At 45.2% G+C, this 12,034-nt stretch overlaps 1 protein-coding gene across 1 annotated transcript in view; it reads right to left on the bottom strand.

Moving 5' to 3' along the window:
* LOC123068109 (AP3-complex subunit beta-A-like) overlaps positions 1-10,520 on the bottom strand; it is a 47,474-nt gene extending 36,954 nt beyond the window's left edge. The window contains exons 1-3 of the mRNA XM_044490596.1: positions 10,386-10,520; positions 7,349-7,446; positions 7,017-7,265 (exon numbers count right to left, since the gene is read on the bottom strand). Of these exons, the coding sequence (XP_044346531.1) occupies positions 7,017-7,265; positions 7,349-7,446; positions 10,386-10,520 (482 nt within the window). The remainder of the gene's footprint in view (positions 1-7,016; positions 7,266-7,348; positions 7,447-10,385) is intronic.
* Positions 10,521-12,034: the final 1,514 nt, after the last annotated feature.

Raw genomic sequence — 12,034 nt, 5'->3', positions numbered from 1 at the left:
GTGCAGAGCATTGTGGACATAGAATATTTGCGAAATACATACGGCTCTGAATATGATAGACCCGTTGACTAAGCTTCTCTCACGAGCAAAACATGATCATACCTTAGTACTCTTTTGGGTGTTAATCACATAGCGATGTGAACTAGATTATTGACTCTAGTAAACCCTTTGGGTGTTGATCACATGATGATGTGAACTATGGGTATTAATCACATGCAGATGTGAATATTGGTGTTAAATCACATAGCGATGTGAACTAGATTATTGACTCTAGTGCAAGTGGGAGACTGAAGGAAATATGCCCTAGAGGCAATAATAAAGTTATTATTTATTTCCTTATTTCATGATAAATGTTTATTATTCATGCTAGAATTGTATTAACCGGAAACATGATACATGTGTGAATACATAGACAAACATACAGTCACTAGTATGCCTCTACTTGACTAGCTCATTAATCAAAGATGGTTATAACCATAGACATGTGTTGTCATTTGATTAATGAGGTCACATCATTAGTAGAATGATGTGATTGACATGATCCATTCCGTTAGCCTAGCACTTGATCATTTAGCATGTTGCTATTGCTTTCTTCATGACTTATACATGTTCCTGTAACTATGAGATTATGCAACTCCCGTTTACCGATGGAACACTTTGGGTGCTACGTCACAACGTAACTGGGTGATTATAAAGGAGTACTATAGGTGTCTCCAAAGGTACATGTTGGGTTGGCATATTTCGAGATTAGGTTTTGTCACTCCGATTGTCGGAGAGGTATCTCTGGGCCCTCTCGGTAGTGCACATCACTATAAGCCTTGCAAGCAATGTAGCTAATGAGTTAGTTATGGAATGATGCATTACGTAACGAGTAAAGAGACTTGCCAGTAACGAGATTGAACTAGGTATTGGATACCGACGATTGAATCTCGGGCAAGTAACATACTGATGACAAAGGGAACAGCATATGTTGTTATGCGGTTTGACCGATAAAGATCTTCGTAGAATATGTAGGAACCAATATGGGCATCTAGGTTCCGCTATTGGTTATTGACCGAGAATAGTTCTAGGTCATGTCTACATAGTTCTCGTACCCGTAGGGTCCGCACGCTTAACGTTACGATGACAGTTTTATTATGAGTTTATAAGTTTTGATGTACCGAAGTTTGTTCTGAGTCCCGGATGTGATCACAGACATGACGAGGAGTCTCGGAACGGTCGATACATAAAGATTGATATATTGGACGACTATATTCGGACACCAGAAGTGTTCCAGACGTTTTTGGAGAAAACCGGAGTGCTGGAGGGTTACCGGAACCCCCCGAGGAGAGATAATGGGCCACATGAGCCTTGGTGGAAAGAGAGAGGGGCGGCCAGGGTGGGCCGCGTGCCCCCTCTCCCTCTGGTCCGAATTGGACTAGGAGGGGGGGGGGGCGGCGCCCCCCCTCTTTCCTTCCCCCTCTCCCTCTTCCTTTCCCCTCCTAGTAGGAGTAGGAAAGGGGGAGTCCTACTCCTACTAGGAGGAGGACTCCTCCTCCTTGGCGCGCCCACAAGGGCCGTCCGGCCTCCCCCCTTGCTCCTTTATATACGGGGGCAGGGGGGCACCCCAGGACACACAAGTTGACCTTCAAGATCGTTCCTTAGCCGTGTGCGGTGCCCCCCTCCACCATATTCCACCTCGGTCATATCGTCGCGGAGTTTAGGCGAAGCCCTGCGCCGGTAGAACATCATCATCGTCATCACGCCGTCGTGCTGACGGAACTCATCCCCGACACTTTGCTGGATCGGAGTCCGGGGATCGTCATCGAGCTGAACGTGTGCTGAACTCGGAGGTGCCGTACGTTCGGTACTTGGATCGGTCGGATCGTGAAGATGTACGACTACATCAACCGCGTTGTCATAACGCTTCCACTTACGGTCTACGAGGGTGCGTGGACAACACTCTCCCCTCTCGTTGCTATGTCATCACCATGATCTTGCGTGTACGTAGGAAAATTTTGAAATTACTACGTTCCCCAACACTGCCATGATTGAAGATGAATAGATTGGAAGTTTTCTCGCAAAAAAAGAGATGGCTCGGGCTAAGAAACTGACTCTAGATTCGTCCTTCCAGTCGGCAACGGGCACCGAGAAAGCTCAAGTGCACCCCACGACCCAAACAAGACGGCTGAGATTGTTGATGACCTCAATCCCAAATAATAAAGGATTTTTTTCCCACTCTAGGCTTTGCCAAATTTTATGGCAAAAACAAAATTTGTAGTGGCAATTGCGATACATTGTCAAAAGTTTCAGAGTGGCAAGAGTGAAATGATTTTTTTTCTTTTGCCACGGAATGGCAGTCGTGATACATTGTCAAAAGCTAACAGTGGTGGAAATGAATGTCAGACGTCAGAGTGGCATAAGAAAAAATGGCAAAATCTAGAGTGGCAAAATCAAAGTTTTCATAGTAGGAAATAGAGGTCGTCGGCTTCCTCCGTGAGCATTGTGATATCTTTGCATGACCTACCTCAACATGCACCCATGCATGAAAAAGATCCACCACCAAATGCAACCATTCATGATTTTTCATTTTTTTTTGCGGGAAACTGTCGATCTATTTATCTTCAATCATGGCAGTACAACGAACACCTGAAAAAATAAAAATTACATCCAGATTCATAGACCACCTAGCGACGACTATAAGCACTGAAGCGGGCCGAAGGCGCGCCGCCATACTCGTCCCTCCATCGCCGGAGCCAGACACAATTTGTTATAGTAGGCAGTCAGGAAGTCGTCATGCTAAGGTCCCATAGGACCAACGCCCCAGAACAACAACCGCCGCCGATGAAGAGAATTTTAGATCGGAAGGATCCAACCTGAAGACACATGAACAAAGACGAACAAAGACCATATCCGAACAGATCCACCAAAGACAACCACCGACCAAATCTCGCGAGATCCGCCGGAGACACACCTCCACACGCCCTCCACGATGCTAGACACACCATTGGGACGGGGGCTAGGCGGAGAGAACCTTATTCCATCTTCAAGAAGCTGCCGGCGTCTCGTCTTCTTGAGCAGGACACAAACCCTAACGAAACTTGAAGAAGCACCTGAAAACGGAGCCCTCCCGCCGGCAAGGGCCGAGATCCAGCGCGCACCCATGACCCTAAGGCCACAGGAGACGTGGGAGATCGGCGGCGATGCCAACGGGAGGCAGAAACCCTAGCCTCCTTTTCTTGGAGGAGAGACAAAGGGAGGAGCCACGATTTTTCATTCTATTATTCTATTTGTATTCAAAAAAATACTTTGCAACTATACATGATCAAATCTAATAATTCATATGTATTTTTAATAAATTTCATGACTCTAAATATTATATTTTACACAATAAAATTTAATTAAGATATATTGCAACCAATTTCCACAACAACGCACAGGATATCATCAAGTAATAAGGAATCATGCTGCCTTTGTTTTGAAAAAATAGAGGAAGAGAAGAGTGGAACTCTGTTCGAGTCTTGTCCGGTCCATGAGCTAGTCGGTCTGAAGGAAAACGTAAACGAGCCGGCAACTAGCATCGCCCATTGACAAGCACCGTGTTTCTACCAAACATCTCGAAATTTATATATATTTTAAATAATTTTGCAAAATCATCAGTTAGAAAAGAAAACAAATATTATATGCTTTTTTTTGATTGAGCATCAGTACAGACACAAGCGCTCATATACACGCGCATACACTCATCCCTATGAACATCGCCGGAAATTCTGAAATAAATCCAGAAATAAAGCGAACACCAGGATTTGAACCCTGGTGGGTTGGGGATACCACTGTCCACCTAACCAATTCAACCACAGGTTGACTCGCAAACAAATATTATGTGCTGCAATGTGAGAAAATGTTGACGTATATTATACCAAACATAAATCTCTCTTTCTATACAAAAAAATTAAAGTTCACATATATAAAAGTATATTTTTTTACCTAAGGTCGGTTGCAATTGATCAATTGTAGACCGACTCAGCATCTATAATAAGCCAGCCATCGTACGTCCTCCTCCAATACGCACCCCGATCCCTGCCGGTCTCCAAACCCTAGCTAAACCCCGCCCCCTCCCGCAGCACCTGCGATGGATCTCGTCGCCGACGCCGACACGGCGGACCGCAAGCCCCCCTACTCCTGAATCCTGATCCTATAAAAACAAGTACCCTAAGCCATGGCTGGCATGGGTCACGCGCCGCCGGGCCGCAGGAGGAGCTCATCATCTACTACCTCGACCCCTGGGTGGCCGACCCGGGAAAGACGCCTGTCGGCGAGCGCCAGGGCATCGTCTGCATCGCCGATGTCTACGGCGAGGACCCGGCCGCCCTCACGTCGCGGCACTGGCGCTTCGGCCACGACAACGGCAACTGGTACTTCCTCTGCGTCGCGCGCTGGAAGGGCGCCGTAGGCGGCCGGGCCAGCCGCGCCGTACGGGGCGGTGGCACGTGGCACGGGTACGGTAAGCGGGTCGCCGTCGCCGAGGCCGGGCACCGGCAGGCGTTCGAGTCTCGACGCGCGCGGACGTAAGACCGCGTGGCTCATGGAGGAGTTCGGGACCGTGCTGCCGGCGGCCACCGGCGCCAACGGCGTCAGGGTGCTCTGCAGGGTGCACCAGACGACGAGGACGGTGGCGGATGACGACGTGGAGGAGCGCGGGGAGTCCAGCAAGGCCGCCCGGTCGTCTAAGAGGCGGCGCCGTGGGCAGCACGACATCGCCGCGGATGCAACGGAGGAGCTGAAGCCATTGGAGATGTTTGCCATGGAAATCAAGCCGGAGCAATTGGAGCACGTCTTCGCCAAGGACGGACCAGAGACATGGGAGATCGTTGCCATGGAGGACGAGGCAGAGCCATGGGAGATGGTAACCATGGAGGACGAACTAGAGCCATGGGAGATGCTTGCCATGGAAAAGCCATCTCCACTGCAGATGCTTACCAACAACTTGACATATCCACAGGACATGCTTACCAAGAACTTGACATTGCCACTGGAGATGCTAGCCAACAACCTGCCATGGTCACTGGAGATGCTAACCAACAACCTGCCATGGCCACTGGAGATGCTAACCAACAACCTGCCATGGCCACTAGAGATGCTCACCAACAAGTTGACATGTCCAGTGGAGATGCTTACTAACAACTTGGCATCTCCATTGGAGACCCTTACCAAGAACTTGCCAGAGCCAGTGGAGACCGTTACAAAGAACTTGCCATCTCCATTGGAGATCCTTACCAAGAACTTGCCATCTCCGTTGGACATCCTTACCAAAGAGGACGAGCCAGAGCCAACGGATGCAGAGGAACCCACGATGACGACGACAGCCTTCGATCAAGACTCCGGCGCGGCGAACAAAGAAGCCACCCCTAACATGGAGATGGAGATGCCGGCCGATGCAGAGTGGCACTCGCACTACCCGGAACTGTTCGAGCAGAAAGAGCCTCCGCCCATGGAAGACGTCATGAAGCCTCTGCCAGCACCGACGGTCCAAGAATTTGAGCAAGGAGCCCCTCCGGCGGCGGCTGTCGAAGAATTCGGCGGGGTTGCTTGGGGTTGGGGAGGCCATGGCCGGCGCTGCTTAGTGAGGCCTATATCATTAGCTTGGATACTACCTGGTTTTTGACATGCTTATTTGTTCTAGCAGTTACTTTCTTCTCTTTACTAGTTTCTTGGAAGGAAAATCATTGTGTGCCAAGCTCTGCTTTTACTGTGTTTGTCTGAGATGTAGCCATTAATCCCTACTGTATATACAACTGGATTTATCAATTGTACAATGTCATCATAAGCCAAAAATTATTGTTATAACTCTGGAACTTATTGCTCCCACAGCAATCTCATGTCATTACTCACAGTGTCATCGTCAACATTACAATGCTATTGTAACAACAGCAAGGTGGTAAAAAGATGTACAACAATCGGTCGGATTACTCTAGGCCCTCGGCATTCAAAATAATGTACAATGATTTACAGTATCCACAAAAGTAGCATTCGAACCAAACTTGCAGAACTCAAAAGTGCCCCTTCACTCTATGATCGCAAGGACTCTGTTCAGGAGGTTCAGTCCGAACGCCGTGTCTTCAGAGTTCACCTTGATAGTGAGATCCAGTGGTTCCGAGGTATGCCCATCCGCCACGATGGTGATCAGGCAGGGGTTCGAAGTGCTCAGGATCTCGCTGCTGAATCGCCAGCACAGGCCGGAGGCGTCGTCGATGCTGAAGGTCACCGGCATATCCATCGACACTAGGTGAACATTGGCGTTGCTGAGTACTTTCAATGCAAGAGTTTGGGCTACTAGAAGGTTCTTTTCGGTCTGCTGGTGCTTTTGAAGATGATCTTTGAAGGTGCACCTATTGCAATTCTTAACAGATTTAGTTCCAGCATATAGTCAACAGATCACCACAGCATGAGTTTGTGATGTTGTGGGATCGGGCTATGCAGTAAAATTAACGTGGGGACAAACAATTTGGATTTGCATTCATACACATGATGCAAAGTGCATAATAAGTATCATGTGCCTTAAAAAGTCTGATGGTATCCATAAAATGCAAACAGAACATGCCAAAAATGGTACTCATCTGTTAACAAGATGTTTCTTGCTGGCAGAATACAAGTCCCAAATCACTTTGTTTAAGTGGCTGAATTAATGTAAAACTGAGAACGTATTCCTATGCACTATCAGTTGAAAAAATCATGAAGACATTCTTTTCTAATAGTACATGATGTATTAGAAATAACATCATGACGAAAATACACCTCTTTGTAAGGGGAAGCAAGAGCAAGCTCCTGTTCCTCGACATTCTTCTATAGTTATCTATAGTTAATGAAATGTGCAAACTGAAGCATTTTCGCCAGCCGCAACTGTTTCCGTTTGGGGAGGCAGATCAGATTGTAACAGTAAACACGGCATAATTTGGCTTATGTGTCAGATCAGTTCCTAATTGATGCGACTGCATGAAACTAAGTAACTAGTAAAGATAGGTTAAGAGTCTGGTTACCTTCTAGCATACTCAAACATTCCCCTCAGCTGGTTTTCCTTGCATAGAAAAGCATTTAGGTCCATGGGTAGTGGTCGTACAAAATAAGCAATGTCCGGGTGAAGTTTGGCTGGATGCCTTTTCGCATTGCAAAGGACAGTCAACTTCAAGGGCAAGAGATGGTGATGAAAGTGAACCTGAAGAAGCATCTTAGCTCTCTGTTCGGGAGCCAGTGATTGTATCTCTTCAACAGGAACAAGAGTTGGTATGCTGCAGTAAAGACGATTCATGAGCTGAGAAATAAGTTGATGAAGAAGAAACAATCACAATACAGACAATATAACGATGCATACCTTGCAGATCCCTCTGATGTTTGGTCCATGCCACCCTTGCTACCAGAAGCCTCTTCAGATTTAATGGTTATATCTGCTAATTCTTCTGTTGTGACTTTCTCGACAAACAAGTTTAGAGAAGCGATTACATTTCTCAACACCAATACTAGCAGCATGATTAACATACAATAACACTACTAGGGAAAACCCTAGCAATAGCGCGGGTTTTTGGCATATCAGTAGCGCGAGTGACCGCGCTACTGATACGGCACTACAGCTAAAGACTATCAGTAGCATGGGTCCACCCGCGCTACAGCTATATCCACTTAGTAGTAGCGCTTCCTGGAAAGGGCGCTACTGGTAATTACTAGTAGCGCTTCTGGCAGCCCGCGCTACTACTATTATTTCGTATTCTATTTTTTTATTTTATTTTGTATTCATACACCTTTATACATGTTTTTCATACAATAGTAATTTAGAGATTGTTTTTACATCATAATGAGTTATTACATCACTGCGTGAAAGAACCGTGGACTAGTTTAAGGTGGATGGACATCCACTTGAAACTAAACTGCGGTTCTTTCACCCAATGATATAATAAATTTCATCATCATATCATTAACAACTTATCATCATAATACATCATTGTCATATAACACCTCCTCATGATCAACATTTTCATTAATGAGACATCATATAGCAAGTTGGTCACTAATCATAATCACAACTCCTCCTCATCATCATCAACTCTAACACATTGTACCACATAATAACACATTGTACCTAGGACCTACTTCTCTCTCATAGGACCTACTACCTTCTCTTAGGTAAAATATCATAAAATAAGATAGGCCGCGACTCTCCATTATGGAGAATGAAGATTATCCTGTCTCCAATTCTTGCCCTTCGCAAAACGTTGCTTCCAACTAGCTCCCTACGATTGACCATACATTTTTTTCCAATCTTTGATTGTCATGTCTTCATCGGTTTTAGAAATCCGATATGAACATGAGCGATTCTTAGGATGACCTGGCCATTTGTTCAAAACATCAAGGCGACCTTTCTGAAACATCAGATGAGGCACACAATCTGATGGGATTTTCTGTTGAAAAATATAGTAATAACTTCGTAGTTAGCAATGTAGTTCAGTTTTAGAAGAATTTATACAAAAGATGCACATATGTCGTAATAGTAAAAAATCTTACCATGACATCTCCATGGATGTTTTCATAGTTTAACACGTGCACTAGTGGCACGTATTGACCATAATGTGGAGGAGTTTGATAATACATATTGTAATTCTCGAGATCAGTAATAAATGCGATCAGATGATTTTTCTCCTGAAAAGTTAATTATCCGGGAAAAAGGACATATCGAGCGCCTGAAATTTGCCGGAACTGAAATTAATCAGCACTCCGGCAAAACATAGGCCACTCGGAGGTGTTACCTGCAAACATGGCCACTTGGGCAAGCACATATCCTATTTGCATTCAAACTTGATGGTCATTGCATTTCAATGGTTTAAAATATGAACAAAAACATTTCAAAATATCTTATAGGACTCATATTGATATGGAGATTTGGCTGGTCTCACCTCGAGGTCGGAGGGGGTCGGTGATGGGGACGGCGGCGGCGACGACATGGAGATTTGGCTACAAAAATAAAATATAAATAAAAACATTATTATCCTCATCTTACGACTTAGTGAAACCCTATAAGCTATCAACCAATCAAATGCATAGTGCTCCCTAATTTGAGCATTCAAAATAGGAGTAGTTCTCCAATTTGAGCATTCAATAAGCAAAACTAAATCATACAATAAATTAGTATCTAAATTAGCATGCATTCAATAAGCAAAACTAAATCATCTCTTGCGTCCGTACATCGTCGAATATTATCACTAATACATCTCGAATAGTATCATACATATAACGTCACTAATACAGCTAAAACCCTAGCAAACGACGGGTATCGGCCCGGGCGGGGGAAACCCAAAGAGAAGGAACCATCACAGGATCATAGCTCCAGTGAGATCCCTGAAGAACCTGCCAGGTATTGGAGAACCTGCCCTGCAACGCAACCATGTAGCGACGGACGTGCTCGTCCTCCTCGCGGACACGGTGACGTACCACCTCCACGGGGTCCTCAAGCCTCCGCACCATCACTGGCCCACGCGACCGCCACCAGAGAAGGTTCGGGTCAACGACGGGCTGGCTCCTCACCAAGCTACGCCTCCCGGAAGGTAGCACACCCCAGTACCAGCCCGGCGGAGCCCAGTCCCGGACATGGCCCCTCTGGTCAAGCATGCCTCCTCTGCCGAGTCGATGACGAGGATGCAGGATAGGCATCGTAGACGTTGATGCAGGAATAATTTCTTTAACTAAAAAATAAACTAGTTCTATTAATTTTTGTACTAAAAATAAAATAGTTGTATTAACTCAACTAGTTCAACTAATCACTTACTATAAACATAAATAAACTAGTTCTTACTAAAAATAAACTAGTTCAACTAGTTCTACTAATTTTCGTACTAAAAATAAACTAGTTCTATTAATTCAACTAGTTCTTACTAAAAATAAATTAGTTCAACTAGCTCTAATAATTTTCTTACTAATTCTATTAAACACTTACTGAAAAACAGTAAAAAACTATATTAATTTTTTCCCCTCTAAACTAAACACTACTGCCCTAATTAACATCTAGTTAAATCCTACTGCCCTAGTTCTTAAGCATCTATAAGTACTAACTAATTAGATGAACCCTAGATAGCTACTTAACCATCGACAACTACTTAAGCATCATTGATAAACCCTAGGAATTTTTTCCTAAAAACTACTTAAGCATCTACAACTATTGCCCTAATTAACATCTAGTTTACAATTATATTTACTTAACTACATTGGGTGCACAACAACTGCATAACAACTTAAGCATCTACATGTAGTAGCTAATTTGATGAACCCTAACTAATTAGATGAACCCTAAAATTTGATGAACCCTAGGAACCCTAGCTAGGCAGAGGTAGGGGAGGAGGAGGAGGAGGTATAGGCGTGCTCACCTCGAGCGCCGGCAGAGTTAGGGAGCGGCCGAGGGAGGCTCGCACGGCGTCGGGGTCGGGGTCGGGGTCGGGGCTCGGGCGCGCGGCGGATGGCGACGAGAACAACGGCCATCGAGGGCAGTAGAGGGCGTGCATAGGGCGACGGAAGAGCGTGCGGCGGCCGACGGCGATGCAGGGTGACAACGGCGGCGACAGCAGATCGAGGGGGGATTTGGGGGAAGTGGGCGAGGGGGGGGGGACCGCGCGATTAAGTCAAAAATAGCAGTAGCACATGCCCGAAAAAGCACTGTTGCTACATTAGTTATAGCTAACATAGCTATAGCGCGGACTAACAGAACACGCTACTGAGATGTTAGCTATAGTGCTTGTCTAGAAACCACGCTACTGCTACGCCTTTCTCCTTTATTTTTCTTTTTCTTTTATTTTCCTTCACATTTTCTTTTTTTCCTTTTTCTATTTCTTTCATTTTCATTTACTTTTGTATATTATTTTATTTTTATTTTCATTACCACTAGCGCTTTCGGCGTTAAACACACTGCTACACTCATCTTAGCAGCAGCGCGGTTTCCGTGAGCTCGCTGCTACTAATCCTAGCATGCCGAGAACAGTGTCGGAATTATAGTAGTAGCGCTTCTTTCGTTTGGTGCGCTACTGCTATAAGCTTAGCTGTAGCGCGTTTATTTGTCGGGCGATAGTGGAAAATAGTAGTAGCGATTCTTTTTGACACATGCTACTGGTACGTTTTTGTGTATAAGGTTTTTCCCTAGTAGTGTAAAGTTTTATACAATCCGCACAACAATACATCAAGTACTAGAGAGCAAAAAAGACAAAGACAATGATATTGGTGTTCTCAATGAGGGCGGGTTGAACGATATCATTGATTGTGGCAATAATGGATTGAGGAACAATATGAAGTGTATTTGAACTGCTTGCAAACCAACTATGCAAAGTCTTCTTTCTCTTCATTTCTACAAAAAAAAGATGAAACACTGATAGAAATTAGTTCATGGATTAATTATAATTAGACCTAAACTAGCTATTGACTAGAAGTCTAGTAATAAAATAGCTACTAACTATAAGTAACCAAACTATCTACTACACTAACCAGTGAACTAAAAAATTAGACGGAGTCCAAGACAGTGCCTCCTCTTGGACGGGCGGCAGCAGATCTGGCAAGCTACAGAGGACCCTGGGCGATGCCGCCAGCAAGCTCCAGAGGACGGGCAACGACGAATCCAGTGAGCTTCTGAGGACCCTAGGCAACGAGCTCCCCAGCAGCCCTACTCCCTCGGTGATGGATCATGCCTCAGTTGATGACGACGCCCGGAGGAGAGGCGGCGTCCGGTAAAGAGTCGGCATCCAACGTGAAGGCTGGGGCGACGTCTGGTGGGTAGGTTTTGTGGCCCCTACATGTGTGATGTTGCTTGTATCTGCAATGGTAATTCCCCGGAGAGGAGAGGATGATGCGGCACATCAAAGGTAAGTATTTTTCTCAGTTATGAAACCAAGATTATCAATCCAATAGGAGAACCAAGCAACACTATGTAAAACACACCTGCACACAAACAACAAATACTTGCAACCCAACGCGTGAAGGGGTTTTCAATCCCTCAACGGTATTGAGATAGATTAAATTGTATGGGATTTGA

This window comes from Triticum aestivum, chromosome 3B (genome assembly GCF_018294505.1).
Source record: "Triticum aestivum cultivar Chinese Spring chromosome 3B, IWGSC CS RefSeq v2.1, whole genome shotgun sequence".
Lineage (NCBI taxonomy): Eukaryota > Viridiplantae > Streptophyta > Magnoliopsida > Poales > Poaceae > Triticum > Triticum aestivum.
This window is presented reverse-complemented; position numbering and strand designations above follow the sequence as displayed.